General features: G+C 40.9%; 1 protein-coding gene across 1 annotated transcript in view; it reads left to right on the top strand.

Moving 5' to 3' along the window:
- EPHA3 (EPH receptor A3) overlaps positions 1-24,985 on the top strand; it is a 177,501-nt gene that overhangs the window by 107,177 nt on the left and 45,339 nt on the right. Inside the window, exons 4-6 of the mRNA XM_058859742.1 lie at positions 8,558-8,713; positions 9,207-9,542; positions 21,042-21,166. Coding sequence (XP_058715725.1) covers positions 8,558-8,713; positions 9,207-9,542; positions 21,042-21,166 — 617 coding nt within the window. The remainder of the gene's footprint in view (positions 1-8,557; positions 8,714-9,206; positions 9,543-21,041; positions 21,167-24,985) is intronic.

Here is a 24,985-nt window from a genome sequence, read left to right as displayed (position 1 = left end):
TCTACATTAGCAAGGAGTGGGGCCAAATTGGAGCAGATCAGTGGCATTCAGCAGCTGGAATTAAGGACTGTGTGCCAATACCATGACGATTCAAGCATTTAAGTTTTACTTCAGAAAATCTGTATTAGATCCTATAGACTTCTTGTAGCAGGGAGAACATCTTCCACTATACCAGGAATATATGTATTTGTGTGGTCTGGACAAACTTTATGTTGTGAATCCTATGACAAGAGGGGGAGAAAGGGAATTTTGCTTTAAAAGTGTGGCTAAAACACAGAGATGCAGCCATTGAGTGGCATTAGCAGCATCACTAACAAAGCAGTGTCTGTTTCCTGTACACTGCTATAAATTACGGCCAATTTTTGATACCCTAAATTATATCCCAGGTTTAATGACAGTGGCTTAAACTCTAGGGTTTTTTTCCTACAGGTTTAAGTGCCTGCCATTGCAGCACCATTTCTCTTCTTAAGAACTTCCCTTTCCCAGCACCAGCTCTCAGTGAGTTCAAGAAACAATAAGTCAGTGGTTGGCAGTGAAAGTAGCACTGAATAAGGCATAGGCACACAATTTTAGCTTCAATTTTGGCTTTTCAGCTCCTTAAAATCTCCTTCAGTGCTTAAAGTGTGAACTTTGGTTTTGCTTTGGTGTTTTTTTGGTGGGTTGATTGTGTTTTGGAAGGGAGGACAGTAAAGTATCTCCAGTGTTTGCTTCCTAAACTAAATGTGCCTCTGGCCATGTCCTGCCTCCAGTGGTTGAATTCAAAAATATGTTAAAATTGGGAAAAAGAATTGATTTTGAGATATAAGAAAGTAAGAATTTGTGGAAAATTAATGTATAGACATTCTAGTCACTGGCCATTAACTGAGCCATTTTATTTTTATTTTATCAGCATCTTGTATATAGAGTGTTGTGGAATTGTCATATTTAAGCCTAGCTGACAGCTAAGCCGCTCACTCCCTCTCCCCTCATGGGATGTGGGAGGCAATCAAAGGAGCCAAGTGAGAAAGCTTGTGAGTCGAAAGAAAGACAGTTCAATAAGGAACACAAAAGCCACTCACAAGGAAAACAAAGCAAGGATCTCTATCAGCATGCAGGTGTTCAGCCATCCCCAGGAAAGCTGGGATGGAATATGCCTTTGGCCAAACTGGGCCAGCTGTCCCAGATGTGTCCCCTCCCAAATCCTTGTGCACCCCCAGCCCACTCAGAAAAGGTCTTGACACTCTGTGAGCACTGCTCAGCACTGAAAAATAAAAACTTTGTTAAATTATCAGCACTGTCCTCAGCACAAATCCAAAACACAGCCCCCACAGCAGGTACTGTGAAGAAAATTAATCCTACCCCAGCCAAAAGCAGCATTAGAAATAGATTGTCTTTTTTATGTCAGTGGGCTGCTTGTGACAGGCACGGAATTAACAGCCCAAGAAACCAAAGTTCTGTTTTTTACCAACAAAGTAAGTTCAGCAAGGGTGTTGGGAGCACAGGTTTCCCCCACACTGTTTGAGCAATGTGCCTCAACCCTGACCTGAGAGCAAATCTCTGAGGGAAAAGGCGTTTGTTAAATTTCTTTTCCAATTAATTTGACAGCTCTGCTGAGACTCCTAACAAAAGTAGTAATTCATGCAAATTGCAGTAGTGGACCTGTGTCATCAGGGAGCTGGGCTGAGCTCTCTGAAACATCACACAAGCCACCAGGCAGCATTTTGATTAGAAGGTGACACTGGGTGTGGAACCTCTTCTGCATTAATTTTCTCACAGGGACAGCAACAGACTCCTGTATGTGCTAACAGAGGTTGAAAGTTGCAAAAGAATATTCAGCCTCAGTAAATGCATCATCGTCTTCCCTCCATCCCTGAGAGAAAATTTATACCCTTTTTATGTCTGAAATAACTGCTTTGACTTGGGATCTGCTCATTGACGCAGACAGCTGGGAGAGACATTCCATGGATTGCTCAAAATAAAAAGCAAAACCCAAACCAAAGCAAAGGCCTAGAAGTGTTAGAGAGCAAGATATAATCTGTAGTCCAATACATAAATCAATTGGTTTCATCAGACATGTTATGGAAAAAAATAACATTTTCCACTGTATAAATGACAGTGTAGAGACAGAGGTGGGTATGATCAAAGGATCAGAAGATATCCCTGTAAAAGCTGATTGAAAAGTTTGTGATTGTTCATCACAGAGAAGATAAACTCATGATAGATCTTTATAAGATGAGGAATGGCTTCAAGAGGACAGATCAAGAGCAGCTGGTCTTCCTTTCATGTAATAAAAACCAAGGGTGCATTGATTTGGCGAAAAAAGTAACAAATTTGAAGGTAAATTGAAGGAAAGATGAATTTTTGAGCTTCATATCAAGTGCCTAGAGTGGAGCAGAATGCATTGAGACCAGTAATTTGCAAAAAAAACCCCAAATATTGGATGTGAAGGAAATCCCTATGTGAAGGACAGTATTGTGATTATTAACATTATTATCTTTGTTAAAAAGTTAAATTAGCAAATATCTCTAACCCTGTATTTCCAGGTCTTTGAAACAGTATTTGAGTTGTAGGTGTGAGGGTGAAATAACAAGGCGTGGCAAATGGTGATTCCCTCTTGGCATTCCTCTTGCACTTCCATGTGGTGTTAACATTAGATGTGAGATGGGTTCTAGATAAATGTCAGGACTAGATGTCATCTGCATGGGAATGAATTCCTTCTTCTTTATTTATAGTACCCTTCTGGTTCTGATCCTGTTCATTTGGCCTGCTTTAGGCGCAGGGAAATTACATAAACATCCCCAAGCTAGGAGAGTTGATTTTTTACTCATTAGCTAATTCCAGCCCGCAGGGATTACCAGGCACTATCTGGATTTTTCTTCTGGGCTGGAGGGAAAATGCCTTATCACAAGCTGGTGGCCTGTGGGACAGGAGCTTCTTTACTCTGGGGGGGATTGCTTGTTCTTGTTTTGATTTTTTTTTAAGAGTTCTGACATAGAGGGGGGAGCTTGAGCAAAGACTAAACCTGAGCCTTGCCACAGTGATCCTTTTGTGGCACTCTGGACCTGAATTAATTTTTATTTAAAATTTGCTATTTGAAGCCATCACAATACTATGTCTGGTTTGCCTTTGAGGAGTTCGTGGCGTAAATTCAGCCCAGGGAAAAAGCATTTCTTTGCCTTTTATCCTGATCATTTAAAATTCTTCATGTGTGTATTTGTACAACCTTTTCATTTTTACCGTTTGAGTTGGTTCTGGTGGGTTTTTCTCTGGTATTTCTTTAATTTAGATTTGAAATTACAGTGATATTTGAATTAGCAAGTTATTTTTCATCTCTCTGCCTGTTCTCTTTTTTTTTAAGAGAACAAAACATGACATTGCTTTGTTTGACAAAATGATAGCTTAATATATCTCAGTATATCCAGGTTTTGAGTTAGGAAAACCTCTTGCTTAGGGAAGGCAAAAGCTGGTGCTTATAAACATGGGTTTATTAAATTCCTGATTTGAATACTTGTTCAAGTGATCCACTAAGATTTCTTTCCCCCAAAACTGACAGCAGAGAAGCCTCAGTGCCTCAGACATTTTGAAGCCAGGTGCTGACATGCCCACATTTGCTGTAAAGCTGTTTTAGGGCACTAACTAGTGTAATGCAGTGCACAAAAAGAGATGCAGAAGCCCTGCAAGGCACAAAGTGCAGCTATTACAGACTGTGGTTGAAAGGTGCAGTGTTGTTCCCTCAGGACAACGCTATCTCTTATGTACATATAATTAATATGTCTGCCAGTAACAGTTATTAAACAAAGAGCAGGAATTGTTTCTGCTGAATGGCTTGACCTGGGAGTAAAGCCAATTTAAGAAGCATCTGATTAAAATATGTTAAGGTCACAGATCACTATAAAATATGAAGCAGGGAGGGAGGGAAAAAAGCAGAAATTTACTCATGAGGAAGATTAAATACTACTGATTTTTTTATTTATTTTTTTTTTTTTGTGCTACCAGCAGCTTTCAGGTGTAAAAAATGATAAGTGCTCATTCTGAAGAGTGTTTTTCTAGACACATTTTAGTGTCACAATGCACTGAATCCTTGCCCCATGTGTATCTCATGGGTGATGTAAGAATACAAATGCTAAGAACATTTTGTAAGTTTTTCTTTCTTCAACATCCAGAATGCAATTCTACAGGCAAGGAGAGAAAGTCAATATCCTTACCTCTTTCTGGGGATATTCTTACAGTAGTGGTAATGGGGTCCAATCAAAACAAGAGCTTTTATCCCTCATTAGAGCCTTTCTCAATCTTATTTCCCTCTTCCCTCAGGTGCCAGCACCACAGCCCTTCACAGAGAAAGCCTGCTCTGCATGTACAGTAATAGCCTTTAGTTTTGAGAGCTGCTCACTTAAGTGTCTTTTTATTCAGGTCTGATGACAAAATGTGTGCCTGATGTTAAAAAAATGCAGTCTAATTTTTAGAAGCCTTTTTGGGCTGAGTTGTTATTCAAGAAGTTACATAGAGGCTCAGGAGAGAGAGAAGATGATACAGACATATAGAATGCTATAGAATTTGTGGCATTTCAAATACTAATAAACGAGAGCTGCTGAAGGTGGTTTCATTGCAGTGAGGGATTTTGAAGGAAACCTGCATTATAAAGTTGGCTGGTGAATGGGGTGTCATAGTGAAACAAAAAAGGGGGGGAAAAGCTGTGTAAGAACTTTTAAAAGGAACTGGAGAACAGTTCAAAGATGCAAGGCTGTGTGTGGGTGTTGAGGTGAGCCAGTCAGTAGCATTTTAAGGAAAGACTGGACATGCACAATGCCATGGTCTCATTGACATGGTGGTGTTAGGTGATAAGTTGGGCTTGATCGTCTCAAAGGTCTTTTCTAACCTAACTGATTTTGTGATTCCCTTCCCAACACACCTGCCCAGCCAAGGGCCATCCCGTGGCCTCAGGTCCAGCTTCAGGACCTCAGCTGCTGCTCAGGTGGCAGTGGGAATAGTTTGCAAAGCCCCTCTGAGAGTGACCACTTCCATGGGGAATGCTTCCCTGTCCTCTCTGCAGGGCACAGCGTCCCGAGTTGCTCTCGTCTGTCTCGTTGATGCACGCTCTGAGGACGTGTCACCTGTGAGCTCTACAGGTTTGTGACTGAATTCCCTTCTTTGTAAGTGCTGTGTTAATGCCTGGGTGACATTTCACCCCTGGGCTGTTCTAGAGGAGCAGAGGAACAGAGAGAGGAAACAATCAGCTGGTGGGTGCTGGTCAGCCACGGAGGTGTAATCCACTTCCAGCGTGTTGTGGTGCTCTAGCCTTGCCTAAAAAGCACAAAGAGCAGAGCTTGCAGGGCTGGGGAGTGCCAGTTTGCAAATGAAGTTTCTCTGACCTTGTGCAGGAGATGGGCCCTGTCAAGCCTGGAGTGCTGGGGCTGGGACATCACCAGCACAGGTTGTTCCTTGGTATTTACAGCTGGGAATTGGTGAGATTGCTCTGTGTGCAGCGGGCTGCAGGACCTGAATGCTAAAATGCTCCTATTTACTAACAGAGTTATGCTTTAATTTAAGATTAATTCCAATTTAAATTAATAATTTAACCCTTAATTAGGAGCGTGTTTTCATCCCAAGCAGATTAGTCAAGCTGAGGCAAAATTCACTTTGCTGTAGAAAAGACAATCACATTCCTTTGATCAGTAGCTACCACAGACTGTTCCATGCATTTGTTTTCCTCTCGCTGAATTAACTTTCCCTGCTCTCTGTCTCTGAGACAGACTCATCAGTTAGAGCTTAAGGAAGTTCATTTTCATACAGTGATAAGGACAACCAGAGTCCTGAAATTCTTACTAACAGGTGACTCAGTAAAGTCATCCTGGCATCACACTCAGATAAAAGAGACTGAAATCAGACTAAATCAGACTGTATTCAGTGTTTAAATGCTGCAGTTGGGAGTTACCACAGGAGTCACCAGAGCCAACAGGCTTGAGGAGATCTTCCTATAAAAAGCAAAACCAGCCAGCCTTGCTGTACAGTTTATATCACATATGGAGAAACTCCCAAAGTTTCCTTCACTCACTTTTAGTGTGCTAACAGTTTTTTTCTTCCTGGCCCATTGCATCTACTTCCTCCTGCATTGCTCCCCATTGTGAGGGAAAGAAAAAATTCTTAGTTTTTGCAAGAAATTGTTGAGAAAAAGCAACTGCTGTTCACAACTGGTTTCCATCCTAAATTTAGAGATTCTGTGCTAATTCCTATGATTTTTTTCAGCCTAACTGAAACCAAAGCCATGGTACTTGCCTCAAAAAGCCGAAACTTCTTCCATCAGTAGATGTAATCCAATTTGTCTGACAGAGAAATTACTCCATTTTGAAGTAACAACTTTATTTTTTTCTCTCTTCTATATAAGAATTTTTTTAAAAAATGATTAGGAAAGAATAATTGTAGTAAGTACATAGACAATATTTTTTTTTGAGACCTCCAATTCTGAGCTTCAGTTTCAGGCTTTTTCTCTTTTTCTTTTTTTTTCCTTTGGGCTGCAGTTGTGAGTAATCTTAAATTAGTCTGACAGACAAAGACAGAAAGTGCCAGACAGCCTGAGGGGGAAGATATGAGATTGGGATGCCCTTGCTAGGGCATATTGGGACAGCAGGAATCTGACTGGCTCATCCCCTCACTCTGACCATCACCACCTCTTCTTAAATGAGGTCCATGAGGTTTCCCCTGAGGGATGAAGGAGACACTGATTAATGGAGCAGTTTCTCTTCTTCATCCCTCTGAATCTGTCTAATGCAAGCTTGCTTACTTAGATTAAATTCATTGCTTTATTAAAATACTTGTGGTAGGGTCTTTCTTTTTTGTCATTACATTAAACTAGCATATATATTTATTAAAAAATATTACTGTATAGAATCATAAATACATCATTGTCTCGTTTGTGACTGCCCATAAATGTAAAAGTGTCCCTTCAAGCTGGTTAAGCAAAACCATCAGACTTTAATATCTGGTAGCACGTTTTCATGAGAAGTTTTGATGGAAATTCTCTGTATGAATTAGGCAGATGAAGTGTGATGTTTATTCCTTATTGTGTTTGATGACTTATTATTGCTGGTAAGAATGGGGTTGGCATTCATTCTTTTCTGCCTGGCTGGTGGTCTCAGGGCTGGGAACAGAAGCAGTAAAATCACTGGAGGTTCCTCTGTCAGCCAGAGGGCCACCAAAGGGGCTTGCTCGAGGTACCTTGTGGGGCAGCACATGGGAGGGAATGGCGTTTGAGTGTAAAAGGCTGCAAAAATAACAGCTAAACAAGCAAACAAAAAACCCAAACAAACCCAGTTGTTTCCTGCTGCATTTCCTCCTTGTGGAGGGGTGTAAGAAGGACTTATGTTTCCTTTATTTGCTCAAGTGAAATGGGAATCCCCAGGCTGGTCTGGCAGCCTTTGAGGAGCGGGGAACACAGAAATGCCAGCTGGACAGGCTGTGCCACGTCCGGCAGGTCCCTGCTGGCCACGCCAGGTCACTTGTAGCAATTCTGCTGTGACAGGTTGTCTGCTGGGCCCATGGCTCAGGGGCTTACACTCTGGATTGTTTCCTCAGGGCTTGCAGGACAGACCTTGGAGCAGGAGCTGTGTTTCCCAGCTGCCTTGCTGTGGCCTGGCAGTCGGAGGGAGCAGCTGCAGCCGAGCGCTGCCGTTTGCCAGGGCTGGGAAGCGCTGAAGGGTGCCTGAGATTGGCACTTCCCTGTGGAACCCATCGTGCTCCTCCTGCTGTGTGCAGAGCAGTGGGAGAACGCTGTCCCTTACCAAGGGGTTTCAGAGAAGAGCAGGGTGGTTGTTCTCTCACTGTTCACCAGAGCAATTCACTCGGGTGTTTGGCATCGGGAGCTAACCAACAAATCTGCCTAGACCAGATGTTTATTTAGGTTTTAGTGATGGACAATAACAATCACTTCCTCCTCCATCGCTTACAGAGGTGCTGGGATATTTGTTCAGACCTTTTTCCCACCTCAGGCTGCCCATCTAAAGACTTTGCTAAGTCAAAAATAATCTTTCTTATATAGATCATGCAAGTTCCTGATAGTATCAGAAGCAGCTCATTGGCATGATCATTTGAAAATGGAAGAGATCTTTCTCTGTTCAGGTTATTTGCTTGGTTTTGACTTGCTTACTCCTGCCCTGATGAGCTGAAGAGACGTAGTTTACAATCTTTGCCCTCGTAAGAAAATGTTAGCAGCAGAGAGAGGATAAAGTTGGTTTCTTATGCAGGATAGACGTTTTTGGTTAATTCAGCAGAAGAGAAGGAAAAGGAGTGAAGTTCTCAAAATGAAGCACAGAAAATGTTTCTTCTTAGTGGTGCAATACACTGTTTTGCAGTGTATCAACACAATTTTCCAGGCAAAATTAAATGCAAATCCAAGCTGATGCATGAACTCCATTCTACCAAGACGTTTTATTTCTGTCAGCTCTGATTATGAGAAAAATCTGTAATTTTAGACCATAAATGTCTGCAAACTGTGATCCACATATGGGTAGGTTCCAGGGCAGTAGTCACATGTTAGAATCAAGATGTCCATGGAATTTAAAACTCTATTCCTGTTACTTTGCAGCCTGTCGAGCTGGGTTCTACAAAGCCTCTGCTGGCAACGTGAAGTGTGCCAAATGCCCCCCGCACAGCTCCACCTACGAAGATGCATCTCTGAACTGCAGGTGTGAAAAGAATTACTTTCGCTCTGAGAAAGACCCTCCATCCATGGCTTGCACCAGTGAGTAGCGTCATTCTGCTCGGGGCTGTCATTCTTGCTGCTCCATCTGTACCTCCACAACAGCTCGCCTGCTTGCTTCCTCTCATGTCCCACTGCAGTCAGCCATCCACTCCCTCTCGTGTCTTCCTGAGTGTTGGACAGGCTGCTGAAAATTGGTGGGCTGGGTTTGTGTCTTTTCTGTTTTCATTTTCTCCTTCTTGTACCCTGTCAGACTCAAGAAGGAGAAATAGGATTTTTATATTGCTACCGGCGCTCTCAGCCTTCAATCCTGAACTGCACCCTGAGGGGACTCTCTATTTATAAGAAAACATGGTTCTTGTTAGCCTAGGTCTGTAATCTAGTGAAATATTTCAGGAGTCTCCACAGGAAATAACCAGAAGAGTTTGGTTATTAATGTTTTTATACTTTTATATTTCTGCGCCCTTGTTACTCCCGTTCCGGAGCATCCTCGGGGAGAAAATCTCATTCCCTGATTTCCCGTTCCCTTTCACAGGACCGCCATCTGCCCCAAGAAACGTGATCTCTAACATCAACGAGACCTCTGTTATCCTGGACTGGAGCTGGCCTCTGGACACTGGGGGCAGGAAGGACGTCACCTTCAACATCGTCTGCAAGAAGTGCGGAGGGAGCAGCAAGGCGTGCGAGCCCTGCAGCGACAACGTGCGGTTCCTGCCGCGGCAGAGCGGGCTCACCAACACCACGGTGACCGTGGTGGACCTCTTGGCACACACCAACTACACCTTCGAGATCGATGCGGTCAACGGGGTGTCTGACCTGAGCACCCCCTCCAGACAGTTTGCTGCTGTCAGCATCACCACCAACCAGGCTGGTGAGTCTCCTCCTGCTCACCTTCCCTTTGTTCAGAGCTGCTGGCTTTTGTGAGCCTTTGTTTCCTCTCCCTGATTTACAGAATTTGCTCTGTGCTAGGGTAACTAATTGACTTGAATATTCCTATAAAAGTGAAAGCAGAAACAAACCCAGTGTGTGTTTCTGTCAAAGAACCTGGCAGCATGACTGTTATGATTAACTCCCAGTTCCCAGTTAATAGTTTCTAATAGCAGGCTCACATGATTCCTTAGCCAGAATGTGTTTTATTAATAAAACCAGATTTTAATAAAACACTCATTTCAATAATCTCCAACGTAAATTACTGTAGTAATCTTAGTGATTAATTCTGATTAAATAGAAGTGAAAAAAGGCTTTGATGTTAGACACATAAAAAGCTAACATTAAATTAGAGAGGTTTAAAACACAGCTTTTTTTTTTTGCTTTTTTTTTTTTCTTTCTTCTCTTTTACAAGTTGTCTCACCAACTCTGAGCTATTGCCAACATGATGGGGGTGTGGAGCTGAATATTGAATGAGGTTTGGTGTCAGAGTTGATGGGGTACAAAAGGGCTGCTCTCCTTCTGTGGAGACTTATTAAAGCCTTTGGGGCCTGGCATGAGGCACAGCAGTGTGCCCTGACTGTTGGATCAGAGCCTTTGTCATCACTGCACTGTTCTGCCATTTGCTTCTCATTTGACATGGCTCCATCTATCTGAAAGTTGTGAAGAATCTAGACTCTTCCCTGGCATTTGGTTAGGTGTAAAATTTCTAGGAGCAATGTTTGCCAGTGAAGAGAGAGACTCGATGCTGCAATTTCTGTAGTTGTGCTCCACGCAGCTTCCATCGGGAGAAAACATGCATGTGTTCATAAGCCTCCTCCCACACCCTCCCATCCCACACCATTCCCCAAAATACCTCCAGGTCTGTCTTCCTGAAACCACAGACAAGTTAACATTGTTCTAAGTAAGCATTCTCCTGGTGGGCTGTGTTATTGCAATGTTTTTCACTATAGAGGGTGTGTGTTTTCTCCTTAAATCACAGATCAGCTCTAGTGGGAGGCATAAAAATGTGAGAACAGGCTATTTCCTGACCCCAGTCACTACATTTCCCTGCTCTGGGGGTCTGTCCAACTGTGCAGTGGGCAGACAGAGCTGAATCTACCCAATTCAGCTCTGGAACCTGGATTTTATATCCATTCAATTTGTTACTGTTACAGTTCATTGTTTTGGATTTTCTGACCAATGACTTGGAGCACCCTTGTTGAGTTGTCCTCTTTTCTTCTGTTTCTTCTCTCAAAGGTGTTGCTTTTCAGCCTGTTCATCACCACAGCAGTTAGAAACCACTTGAGGACAGTCCTAAAAAATAAACTGTCCAGGGTCAGGGAAATTCTTTCTCTGCAGAGGCCTCCTGCTTTGCAGTATGCTTCCCTGGGGCCCAGAGCTGCTGCCTTAGTGCTACAAGGTGGATTTTGATTTTCTTGTGGAACACACAGTACCTGGGATGTGGCAGAGTCAGAGCATTTCTGGCAATGGCAGCTCTGTTCACTGTAACCCACAGGCTGCTTAAGCTGTTTATTTTCTACTTTTATGCATAGCCCATTTTTTCTTTAACCCACATTTATGTGGGTTAGTACAGGCTTAATTGTGCTATCTCTTGATCATGCCAATTGGTTTACTGTATTAGAATTCCCTTAGAAACTCTGCAAGTTGTTAAAATTAGACTTTAAGTATGTATATAAGCAATCTCTTAAAGTATAATTACAAAAATATAACTTGTCTTGCATTCCCTCACTGGTCAGATCACAAAAGGGCTTCTGATATCAGAAGGACATTTTTAGCTCTGTAAAGTCTAGAACGGTGTCCTAAGAGAGCTTTTCTGCAGCTTTATCCTTAATTTCCAGGTACCACATCCAAATGGGTCTGGGTTGTCGTGAGGGGTCACAAATCCAGGTTAGACCAGAGGGGCTGTGGGGCAGAGCAAGTAGAAGGAGTAAAATGAAAATCCTGTAGAGGGTAGATGGGAACAGGAGAGTCAAGTCTATGACCCTCTCTTTGCAACAACATTTTCCTGGCAGCTGCTCCACATCAATCTGAATATTCTGTCTCAAAACACCAACTTTGCATGTGCATCTTCCTGAACTCTTACCCTTCCATTATTTCTGATGATTCAGTGTTCATGCTTCCAGCAAAATTATTATTAACATCAAAGTTTAGTGAAAATAATTAAGTTTTCTGTATTTTCCCAATCTACTCATGCCAATCCCCGAATATTTTCCTCTTTTTCCCCCTAATACCTCAGTTCTTTATTGCATCAATAATAAAATAGGTTGTTTTCTTTTGTCCACTAAAAGCACATTGTGACAGCTTTAAATGGAGTTTAGTTCTTAAGGCCTTTTAACCCAAGGTCTCAAGAGTGCAGCTGCAGAAGGTGCTAGCAACTAAATTCAGCTGCAAGGAGGGAATATCAGCACCAAACCAATTCCAAGGAGTTTTGTGCTGTCAGGTATCCTGGCATCAGCAGAGGAACTAAGGGGACATGTTGTAGCAAAAGACTTCTTCAAATTCTGTCCTCAGCTCACCACAGCTCTCCCACACAATTCAGGTAGGGTGCAGATAGGTGCCAAGAGTGAATAAACTGGAGAATAAAGAGGAATTTTCCTCCTGCAGAGGAGACATAGAAGGCTTTCTGTGGGCTAAATTTCCTAATTACTAATTACTGTAGAAAGTGATTAGTCTTCTCAGTTGAGAGCCTAAAAGTGCCTAACCCTGAGTTTTGCCCTCTCCACAGGTCAGTTGTGCACCTGTAAAGTTTGGATTCCTTTCTTTGTCAGGGGCTTTTCCTAGAGGAAGCTTAGAGAGTATCCACCCCTGCATCCAAACTGAGGCATGTTATGCAAAACTACATTCTAAATAATAACAGAACCTCAGATATACCTTATATCACCTCAGGCTTTCCTAGAAAAGGAGTAGTTTGATTATCTGGAGTTTCCTCCTTTTATCTTTTGTACTTCTAAAAGCCTGAAAGTAGAACAAGCCATGTAACTTGTTTAATCATCTTGCTTAATCATTGAACCCAGGCATGAAAAGCCATGGGAAATCAGTTTGTTTAAGGAGAAGGTAACCAATAAGGCACTACAGAGTTTTTGCAAGAGGCCAAGGTGAAAATTATGAAAATAATAACCTTGACAACAAAAGTAACAGCTAGATAGAGAAATTAGGATCATTAGGAATGTTGAAGGGCAGACATGGCTGGTTTGCAGTAACTTGATCTCCCCGTGCCATTGAAAATTCCAAGCTGTATGTTAATTTCAGCTTGGAGGGATAAACATTTACATTGGAGAAAGAATCAGTCAATTTTTCAGTCCCGTTTTAAGTAGAGACTTCAGTGGCTTCTTGGAAGGCTTGTTAATACCTCCTCAGAACCAGAATTTTATTTGCCTGAAATCTCTGGCTTCAAGGGAGTAAGTTCAGCCCCAAGCTTTGTTTCAGTGTATGTATTTGATTATTTGCAGGTACTTTGATGCTATTTATGTGCTCAGCCTGCGCTGCACTGTCTTCAGCAGCTCACAAATGATGTGTGATGCTCCCTGTTTAAATAAAATCCATATTTAGAGAGGGTTGTGTGCACTTTACAACCTATATCCCAAGGCAAGTCCCTTAAGTAGATCTGTCTTCTAAGAGAGACAATTTGAGAGAGGCACAGATGTTTGGGGGATGATATATTTCTTTCTTTCCCTATGGCCCTTATAAAAAGGACAAGAAGATAGACTTATTAAAAGTGAGCTAATGACATGATGTAGGGAGTCTCTGGTTCACTGACTGTTATTACAGCTGTGCCCCATTACGTACTGAATACCTAGGACATGCTTGTTTTTCTGAATGACATTTATCTTTTGAGTTTCAAACATTCCTGGCGTAAATAAAGATTTTACGCTCTTCAAATGTGTTTTACAGTTCAGCCCAGAGGCTATTCAAGGATCATTTTAACTCAATAAAACTCCTTTAGGGATATAAAAGGGAAGTGTTTTAACAATGTCACTCCATGCATAGCCTGTTATTAGCTAGAGATGTTCTGCCTGCAAAGTCTTTGATCTCTTTTCCCCTGAACGTCAAGGAAGCTCTGCCAAGGCTTCAAAGTCTGTGACACACGTTGGACTCTTCAGTGCGTGCTCAGTGCTCCTGTGAACGCCCCTGACCTGACAGAAAGTTCGCAGGTGAAGTCTGTGGCTCGGGGAGTTTTTCTCTTTCAGAGCTTTCAGTCGGTTTTTCCACGGATCGCGGTGATGTTTTATTCGGCAGTCGGTGGATAATGGTTTTCTTTCCTTGCTTCTGTTAGTCTTTCTCACTCAATGTCTTAGTTTGGTACAAGAGTAAAAATGAAGAAATGTAAGATTGATGTGGGACTAAGCAGGATGCCTCCATTAAATAATAAACTTTAGACTTCTGTCTCTCTGTTATCTGTGCTGGCATTCTCAGTGATCACTGAGGGAAGTTGTGTTCCTCTTGATTGTAAACAGAGCTATCAATTTGCTTTTTGAAGCAATTCCCTCTAGGCAATTTGCAAGCCGGGGACAGATGGGAAAAATGGTTTCTTTGGGTTTGGGGACTATTCCTGCAATGGGAATTATGAATGTAATAAGTGTCAGCATCTACAGCAAAAAGAGACTTCTTTTTTTAGCATTCCTTTTAGTAAACTATATCTCTGTGTATATTAAAAAATGTTTTAAATCAAACAAAAATATGAAATCATCTCCAAATCCAAAAGCACGTGAGAAATGCCAGCACGTTTCAAGTCTTTTCTGTTAGAGGTTCTTCTTTCCTGATGAACCTCCACAAAAGCAATTGCTCCAAATGACAGGGAAAGAAGTTTGAGAAATGTTGTTTCTTTTCATAGTGTGTTCTGACCAGGTGGGAAGGACTTACTGACAGACCAGTTCAGGAGCTCTTGGTGATTACTTAAAAGGAGTTAAAGTATTTTGTATCATAAATTACTTGTTTGAGGGCAGTTGTCTTCTCCAGTTTTGGATAATGGCCTTTTGTCAGAGATAGCTCTTAAGTATATTCTTCCATTGTGCAGGGGATTCCTCTGGTTGAGGAAATAATCAAATTAGCACAGGAAGGGAAAACCTACTCAGCACCTGAACATTGATGTTGTGAGCATGGTGAATAAATTCTTCTTTCTGAACACTTCACACCAGGAAATGTGAGGCTCTAAAATCCTCTAAGGTGATGTAACAAAGGGGCAGGGAAGGCAAAGAAAAACAGTTTATTTAAGTGAAAAATATGAACTATTGCAAAGCTCCCACCATCACCACCTCAACAGAGAGCTGAAAGAATAACATTTGTGTTGTGAGTACCTTTGGGATGAATCCTTATGAAAGCACATCCAGCATTTGTCTCCTCTCTGAAATAACAGCTGGGAATGCCACAGCACCATAATTTTCAGTTTCTGAAGCGAGTGCCTTGTGCAGCCTGATCCTCCCCAAATGGACATGGTATTTCCATGACTTATTATACATGTGTTAAACACATGAGCAAATCAAATATTTTGTTTGCTCTGGGGAAGGCATTTGCTATCTCTTTTAATAAAAAGAGGGAGAAGCAAGAACATGATTGTGCTACACTTAATGACATTTTCTTTTAATTTAGAATTTATTTGTCAAAGTGAGAAATGATCTCTGATAATCACTTGTCCAGTGACAGCTGCTGCCCAGAAGGTTGCCTTTCTCTGCACTTGAGAGGGAAATCAAGCAGCTGCCTTTTGGTGTAATTCCTGCTGAAGCTGTTTCCCCCTTTCCTGCAGTCTTTCTTCCACAGCACCTGTGAAATGCCTGCAGCCACTCTGGAGTCTGTAACCACAGCCTGGAGCCTTTCACAGATGCATTTGGGCACTTCTGCCATAATGTAGGCAGTCATCCATTAGAACAGCCATGAACAAACCAGGTTTGAATTTTTTTTCTGTTTCTGGCAGAAACGTGCCCAGCTTTGTTACAAACAATGGCAGCCTGCTTGTGTTTGCCTTTGAAGTTTTGTCCTATTTCTTTCCTTCCACGTTTTGACATGTGTAAATGTGATCTTGATAGCCCTTCTCCCAGAAACTGTGAGCCTTTTCACCCTCTTCCTTATGATGGAATCCCACCAGGATCCAGCCTGGGGCTGGTGTGAGGGGCTTTTTGCTGCTGTGGGATGAGTGGAGTTGCTGATGCCTCGTGGAAGGCACATCACCTTCAGGCTGATGGGCACCCAGAGATGTTACAGGGTCAGGTGACATTTTACAGCCCAGGCCATAAAAACAGATTGAGCCTGCTCCAGCTCCAGGAAAAGGTGCAGGAGGACAAACACAGGCACTGTGCTGGTTTAACTACGTGTCCTGGAGATTAGAGGGCAAAGGGCTGTGCCTGCACGCGCCTTGAAGAGGTGGGGAATTGCATCTGGAGGAGCAGCGTGTAGGGTTTAGTAGGTTTCCAGAGTTGTTAAAGTGGAACTGTTTCCTCCTCCTGCCTCCTGGGAGGCAGCTGGGGACCTTCTTGGAACATGCCTGTGGGATGGGGTTTGCTTTCTTCAGCACAGTCCTGTAAAAGTGCTTCACAGAGAAAGTGAATAGGAGTGCAGCCCAGAGGAGTCTGAAAACAGGGCAGGTCCTGCTTGCTGTGAGCAGGCTTCTGTCATAAACCCCCTCTACACTAATCCACAGAATAGATGCTGGAGATGTTAAAGATTCCAAGTGCAAGCACAGCTGTTCACAGACTTCATGTTAATGTGATCATGTCATGGAGGTGTGACATCATTATCCTGATTTGTGAGACAGTTCTCAAGACTCCTACAAATTGAATAGTGGAACTGATGGATGAGCCCAAAGATAAAAGGTTGGTTCTCAAAAAACCCAGATGTTGGGTGGTTTTGCACGAGTAAAAATGTGTGTGTGGAGCACTATGAGCAGTGCCAGACCCAGCACCATGGTAAGTTCTCTCTTGTCCTGACTGTGGATGCATCTCCAGTGTCCAAGAGAAACTGCCTCCAAGTGAGAGATCAGTTTGTTCCTTCAAACACTGGTATTTCTGCTTTGGATTGTGTGATAGTTCTGTGGTTTGGATGCTGGTCCTCCAAGACTGGCAGCTTTAGGTTTGAGTCCCAGTGGATCTTACTGTCAGAGAACGCAGATTTAATTTTCAGGTTATGATCTTTATTTACTGCTCTTGTTCCACATTACCTCCTGGGGGCATCATAGACAATAAAGAAAATTTATAGGTCATATCAGATTACAGTATTATGATTAGATAATAAAAGCATCAGTTTTCTAAAGAAAGAAGAAGGAACAAATCTTCCATTTGTTCAGCGGGGCAGAAGTTGAAAATTGAGTAATACAGTCAATTCTGCTTGGTCACCATCTTTCAGCATAGTTTGGAATATCCTAGGCAAAGCATATTTTACTCTTGTTTGCAAGCAAAAGCTGGAAGTGAGCTGTGAGTCATTTTAGAATTAAATCCTTTCCTAAAGTTTAATTTGTGACCTAGAAACCTAAGCCAGAAACAACAGGGCTCTAAATGTTTCAGCAGTTGTACACATGTGCCTTCCCAGAGTTAATACTGAGTTCTCCCTGTCACAGGACAGGGAATTTTCTTTCAGTGCATTTATACATCTGTAAGCCAGTCACATATGAAAACAATAACCAAGGAATAAGGAAAAAGTCAATAAGGAAATTTATATATAGCTGCTATTAAACTGGAGGAAAACAAATCATCTGTTGGGGTCAGTTTCAGTGGGAAATCAATTTGAGCAGAATTTTATTGTCGTCTCTGCAGATCCTTCATGTTATTTGCTTGCACCTTTAATAGTCATGACTGAGGAGGTTTTTACACTTGAGCCTAAGCTCCCTGAATCATTGTGTTTGTTACCTTTTCAACATCCACATTCCCAGTTGTCACAAATGCTACCTAACAACACAGAGCGCTCAAAGTACATTTCCCCTCATAACTCCAGGGAGTTTTCAAGGTTCCTGTTAAGTGCTTAAAGCAGTTAGGCTGCAGTGCCAGACAAATTCTAACCATGTGATGTGTAAAAATGCCTCTCTGTGCATTGCATGGGACTGCAGAGACTAAAGCTCTTCATATATGTCCATACAAGCCTAAAGTTAGTCATAAAAACCCAGCTCTTACTCGAGGGAAGAAGTTGACTAATACATTAATCAAAATATCGATTAAAGTGTAAATACCTGGCAGCATATGAGACATGGGATTGATTAAAAAATCACTGAAACATCTTCTTCTAGTCTGAAAATGTGCTCTCCTTAAGTTTTACCCTTAAATACAAGTTTTCTAAATGGTGAACTAATTTAAACTTTGCATTCCTATTGATACTTCCATATAGTTTTTAAAATGTCAATTAATCTAAAAAGCTTCATAATTTTTCATTATTTGCTAACCCAGAGTGCAAACTTTGTTTTGTCAATGAGAGCTGTAGATTTAAGATTAAAATTTCATTTTTAATTTTCAAATTGAGATAGAAAAATTATGGAAATTCGAGGAAAAATGGCTGTTCTAAAGATCATGTATTTCTTTATCTTCCTTTTTGTAGCCTGGTTTTGAATTTAGTCTCATCCTATCGTGGTTATTTAATTCTCTTCAGGAAACTCTTGATTCTGTCTTCCTCACATGGAAGACTAAAAAATCTAAGCATTGTTGTACTTAGGTGATGCCTTCACTGTTTAATGGTTTATAATGTTAACTGCCTTTACTTTGATTTTTCTCTCTGCTGGATTTTCAAACACATCCAGTTAGTAAGATACAGTAACTGAGCTGCTCCCATGCTACAAAACCTAAAAAGAAATTAAGGCTGACTTCTGTTTAGACAGTATTTAGAACAGAGCTTATTAAGTTTTACATTGTATTCTGGGGATGTGTACAAAAAGAAATTAATTCAATGGTCCAAATGTCAAGTTATTTCTCCAAACTACACCCCAGCCCTGGGCTGGGGCCATATTCAGGTTACCTTAACTCTTATTGCATCTTTAATTAATTGACTGCAGTAGATTTAAGCATAAACTTGGAAGTTATCTGAACAAGGTATTTCCTTTAGTTGGGATCAAGACTTCTATCACTTTTTGAGCCCGCCTATCTAGCAGGTATAGCAAAAAAATTCCAAAAATAATTCACTAAAATTTAAAACCGTGACAGTCAAGCTTGTCACTGACCAGCAAAGAAAGGTTTTGTGCTGGGAATTTTTCCCATTTCATCTCACCTTGGTGTGGGATTAAAGGTGGCTGAAACATTATGTTCCCCTGATTATTTATCTCCCCTCCCTGAACCCAGGCAGTGGGATACTGGCTCTTCCAGACACTCTGGATGTCTCATTCCTGAGCAGCTTTGGGAACCCTAGGGATTAGAGAAGGTATATGAATGTTTTATAATGTTATTGATAACTGCAGAGCAGATGTTTTCTAAAAAACTGCTGTGAGATAAGTTACTGGTAGCATCTGCAGAGATGTGTGCAAATGAGCTCAAAATAATTAATACTCTGTTAGAAGAAAGCTTTTTTTTTAAAGTTTATCTGTATTGGAGCATGCAAGATTGTTTCAGCCTGCCCTGAGAATCTGTTAGAGCAAAATTACCATAATTTATTAGGGAAAAAGCCATTTCTGTTAATCATATATTAATTATTCATAAAATCAGTATTAATTTTACCTTAATGGGAAATGTTACCAGCAGGGTACTGGGCTTGACAATCTATTCACGTACCAAAAAAAAAAAAGAGAAATTAAGGAAAAGAGAGATAAATAGCTTGACTTAAAAAGAAGACATAAAAATGACTTAGGAGAGCATTAAAGCAGCAAGTATGGATATATGAGTTCCCATGGAGCTGGCTACAGCAGGGAAGTTCAGCATGCTAAGCACTTTGTGTTTTGGCTCTGGCACTGGTTTGTGGAATCCAAGTGGAATTGCTGAAGTATGTTTGTTGCACACAAATCCTGTCTACTTCTCCCAGATTGATTTTTAGGAATTTAAATTCAGGATAAATTCCTCCTGCTGGAAGAAAGAAAAAAAAAAAAAAATTGCCACTTTTTAATCTTTTGTGAACCATGTGAAATGTGAAAATGCTGTTCAGAGGATGTGTTCAACCTGGAATGAACATGAAAAAGTGGATCCTCCACTCTGTTAAAGGAGGATTTCAATACTTAGATTGTGACTCGTGACTCAAAAGTGTATTTTGCCACAAGTTTAGAAAAATCAAAAGCAGAATGAATTTTCAAAAATTTGTTTTAATGAAAATATTTCTTTTTCTTTCATTTTCTTATTTTTTTTTATATTTTCTTTTCCTCCTAACTATTGAAATTTATTTTACAGAAATGAAAACCCAAATGGAAAGGGCATTGGCTGAAGCATGCAAATATGTAATGCCTTAAAGTGCAGCTAGTTTTATATGAACAATAAAAGCTTCAGAGGATTCATCTGATACTAAATTGTTGAGATCAGCTCTAGAGCATTTTTATTAGGATAGCAAATGTTGAACTTATAAACAGATTTTATTTACATGTTAAGATAAAAGGCTGTTTATTAGTAAAAGATTTTTTTTGAAATGACAGTTACAACCTTCAGTGTGTGATCTGTAAAATCTAATCTGATTAATTTTGGCCAAAGCCGTGGAAGAGAAGCATTTGGAGTGGAAAGCCAACCCAAAAGAAACAAAACAAAACAAAATAATTCTAAAAAATTGCACGGCTTTCAGTGAGTCCAGGAAACCCAAACCTGGTCTTGGAACAACTTATGGATCTGGGTGGTCTAAAACTGAACTAATGCTCAAGAATCTTAAGTAATTATGATTTTTTATGTGTGTGTTTAACATTGGTATTATTCCCAAGTTGTGGGTGGTGGGTGATCCTGTGGTATGCAATCAGTTGTCATGCCTAACCCTGATCAATGCACATGAAAAAATTACGTTACTTTGCAGTTAGATGTTTCTTTTTTATTCATTTTCATTTTCAAAGAAATGTGGTGAAAGAAAAGTGTGTATGGGAGCAATTTTCATCTGGAGAACTTACCAAATAATGATGCCAAAGAGGCTGGGTTGTGCTGATGGTTATTCCCAGCCATGAGTACCAGAGCTCCTTGTTCCTAATGCATCCCAGCACCCTTTTAGCCTTTCCTATCAAAATGTTATCAGAGTTCTGCAGAGTCTGGTAATGATAATACCTCAGCATTATAACAAACAGGTAGTGCTGCTGTTTTGCTCTGCATTTTCCTCCACTGAATGTATTTCATTGCTTACACTGTAGTAGCAGATCAAAACCATCTGCTGCTGCCTTGCCACCAGTCCTGCAGTGGAGGAGAAAACCTCAGCAGGTTTTCCACAAGGCCAGGGTGCTCGGAGGCAGGAGCTGCAGTCCAGCTGCTCCCTGGGCCAGACCTGTGCTCGGATGGAATGGAAACCGCGCTCTTTGCCGAGAGCCACAACGGAGATAAACTCGCTTTGCTTCTCTCCCTGCCCTCCTTCCCCCACCCCTCTGCAGCTCCGTCCCCCATCACAGTCATAAGGAAGGACAGGACGTCCAGGAACAGCGTGTCCCTCTCCTGGCAGGAGCCTGAGCATCCCAACGGGATCATCTTGGACTACGAGGTCAAATACTATGAAAAGGTGGGAAGATGAAAGGGGAGGGGTTTTTCCCAGCAATGCTGTGATGAAACCATTGCATCTTGCCCGTGTTAAGGATTCAGACACGCTCAGGTCCGTTCAGTCTGCCTCCGTGGCACTGAGTGTCGGATCTGCTCGATTTTTGGTAATGGGAACATCAGGAAACACAAAGTGAAATCTCTGTGTTGTCTAGCAAGCCCGTGCCCAAGCACATCAGAACAAACACAGAGTAACACAGTCAATATGTAATTTATTTCTTATTTTCCTGACTGAAATTTTCTTGTTATGTTGTTCTGTCTTGCTGTCAGTGTCCACACATTTACCCACTTCCCTGTGGCACGAGCATCTTTTGCATGAAAATTGTTTGGAAAATATTGGCTGGCCTATTGGGCTGGCTTGGACTGTGAAAGTTCTTTCTTGTTAATAACTGAATCTTTCATAAATTGTAAGCAAATGACTGCAAATGAAAGAAAAGCTACCTTCTGCTTTTTATTGCCATTTTCTTTTATTTACAACAGTTTATTTAGACATCCTACAGAGACCTATATTTAGGGGAAAAAAAAGTCTTTTTAATAGAATGTTTTTATGAGGTCTTGGTGGTAGAATTGAAAAGACCATAAATTGCCATGGAGATTGAGAAGTGTGGTATTAGCCATTTTTTGATAGATCTATTGAAAGTTCTATATGATATATAGCTCCTGGAGTTAACAAACTTTGGAAAAAATGCCAGAATTCTGGTTTAACTGAGCATTTGCTAACAGTCTTCATATCTAATAATCAGGCTTATATTCCATACATACCAGAGAAGATGTAATGGTAATATCCTCTAAGAAATACTGTTAAAAATACTCCATTAGTATTGAATTAATCTTTAGAAATTATTTTTCATGGAGCTTTGGAGTGGGACAATGTGGTCTTGGTAGTGTATGCCTGATCTTGTGATGAAGAAAGAGGATCAGAAGGCTGGATGCTGAAAAGATTTCTTCTAAATTTATGTAATCTGATTTTGGGAAGAGTTTTTTTGGTGAGCCCTTGAACCATCAAACATCTTGGTAAAAATCTAAACATACCTTGTGCTGGTGATAATGGGAGAAAAAGAAATCATCCAAAACGTTTCAACTCAGTCTCACTTAATGGAGCAGCACCTGTGGACTTCCACATTGTTTTGTTTTTTTTTTAATTTCAGTAGGGACAGGATCAATTTCAGTCATCCCCAGGAAAGCAGGGCTCCATCACATGTAACAGGGACTTGGGGTGACAAATGCCATCACTCAGATATCCCCCTCTTCCTTCTCCTTCCCCAGCCTAACATGCTGAGCGTGGTGCCATGTGGGATGGGATGGATGGGATGGGATGGGATATCCGTGTTCTCAGCTGGAATCAGCTGTCCTGGCTGTGTCACCTCCCAAATCCTTGTTCACCCCCAGGCGCCTCTTTGGAAAGGTGTAAGAGGCCTTGACCCTGTAACGACTGCTCAGCAATAACAAAAATATCTCTATATTATCAAACCTGTCTGTTTTCAGTGCAATTCCCAAAGCCACAGCTAGATACTCTGAAGAAAATTAATTCTACCCCAGCCAAAAGCAGCACAGGTAATCTCTTGGGTTTTATTTGCCCCAAAGGGAGAGATTCTTTTTTCCCTGCTGTGAGCAGTCAGTTAATTTTAATTAAATTACCAATAAGTTTTATTTGTGTTGGTTTGGGATGTTTTGATCATCTTTCTACACCGAAAATGGGGTTTTCTGCTCAGGAAAATTGCCGTCCAATGCTGTTTTATGCACAGACAGAGCACGCAGCTCCTATTCCCACCGGGTGTATCCACTCTCAGGGAGCAATTGGTTGTCATAAGACAGCTTTATAAGACAACCCACCAGTCTTAGGAGGCTGATCTTGCACATATGTTTCTCCCCTTTGAAGTCTGTGATCAAGAGTTCATATGCACCAGACAGTTTTCTTAAACCGGGGAGCCAAGTGCTTGACAATGGGAGCCAGGCCATTTAGAGCAAAAGGCTTTTAAAAAGCCAACCTTCTGGCACCAGCGTTTTTAATGTGTGTTCTGCAGGCCCTTGGGGAGTCAGAAGCCTATTCCTCAGGGTTTATGAGGGGAAAAAAAAATGTGAAAAGCAAATCTGCTGTCAGGAGGTTTGAATCTATGTATCTGTAAGCTTTGCAAATTGTATGAGGTTCAAAACTAGTTCTCCGATAAACTTTCCTGGGGCCAGAGCAGCTGATGTGGAATACTCTTCATTCCTCCAGCAAACACTTCTGGAAGATGCTGCTTTTCAGTCTGGGATCCCTAAGCATGCTTCCTTCCCTCCTCTTTTAAAAGGAGAGGTTTCTTTTCAAACTGGTCCAGTCCATTTGATTTTCTGCTTCAGAAATCATCTTGCTGGTGCTCATCAAAAAATCCACTGCTGTTGAGTGGAAATAAACCCTTCTGAGTTAGCAAATCTGGATATTTCTCCTGACAAATCATACCTGATTGCTGGTAGATTATTTATGTGGAGCCATCCTTTTTCATCCTGCTTGTTTTCAGTTGACATGTCTTTTGTCATCTCTTAGAAATTAAAAATAGAGCATTAATAGAGCAATGCAGGTCAGCCCAATTCTGTCATACATCTTGTTCGTGACATTATTTTGCTAAGCTGGTCTTAAAGTATTTAGGATATTACAAGAGTTTTGGAATAAAAAATACAATGTCATATATCCAAATTATAATATCTTGTAGTTTTTTTTCTCATGGATTGTTGTCATAAAATATGTGAAATATATTCTGTTTCTCAAGGGTAGTTAATTATCCTGCTCATTTGGTTTTTTTTCACCAGTTACTGGCTTTGTGTAGCTGAAAGAGCAGAGCTTTAGATGTGTCTAAAGAAATTAGTAGCTACAGCTTTAGGAAACTATTTTAACTCTTTTTTAATAAATCAGAATGGCCTGGGTTGGAAGGGACCTTTAAGATCATCCAGTTACAACCCCCTGCTATAGGCAGGGATAGTTTCCACTATCCCAGGCTGTCCAAATCCCCATCCAGCCAGGCTTTGAACACTTCATGGCTTAATGAACTGAGTGGCAGTTTTTCAGAAGCAGTGTTTGGAATAGAATTGGGTTTTTTTGCAAAAAAAATTTAGAGCTTTATTGTGAAGCCCCAGACAATATTTATTCAAAACATTTAAAAGAAACAAAATCTTCTTTCAGAGGGAGACCATATGAAATTTTTAGGCATTTATTTTATGGTAAGGCATAACATTTTATGCTAAGTTAATGATACTAAATGACACCTTAGTTTATTCATCCATATAATGCTGTGCTGAATTTTAAGTGTCTCAGCCATCTAAGTGCATAAAAAACAAAGCCATGTTTTTTTCTTGCACAAGCCCTATTCTTTGTTTCGTCCTTGTTCACATAATCATGTCCTCGTGAAGGAGTATCTTGTCATGTGAAGGTACAGAAAAAAGCCAACTCTTAAATACCACTCGTAAACTATTAATTGTTTCAGCTGAAGATGTGGCTTACAATTAAATCATGTGCACTTTATTAAGATGGAGTCCTCTGCAAACAATGAATGAAATTCAGCTGCAGGCTCACGTTGCTATAATAGATTTGCTTTTGTAAATCATAGGAATTGTGTGATCAGTGGCTACAGGCAACACAGAACTCTGCACTTTGAGGCTGAAAATCTGCTTTATATTCAAATTCATTTTGTTGCTTTTAAACTCTTACTATTCTGGCTTTAAATGCAGGTAGGCCACGAATACTCCACAAGACTTGTAGAAAATGTCATATCCATGAAGAGCTCACTTCTGGCAATAAGGGGAGCAGTAT

This window comes from Poecile atricapillus, chromosome 1 (assembly GCF_030490865.1).
Source record: "Poecile atricapillus isolate bPoeAtr1 chromosome 1, bPoeAtr1.hap1, whole genome shotgun sequence".
Classification (NCBI taxonomy): Eukaryota; Metazoa; Chordata; class Aves; order Passeriformes; family Paridae; genus Poecile; species Poecile atricapillus.
Note: the sequence above shows the minus strand (reverse complement) of the source record. Positions and strands in the feature narration are given on the sequence as shown.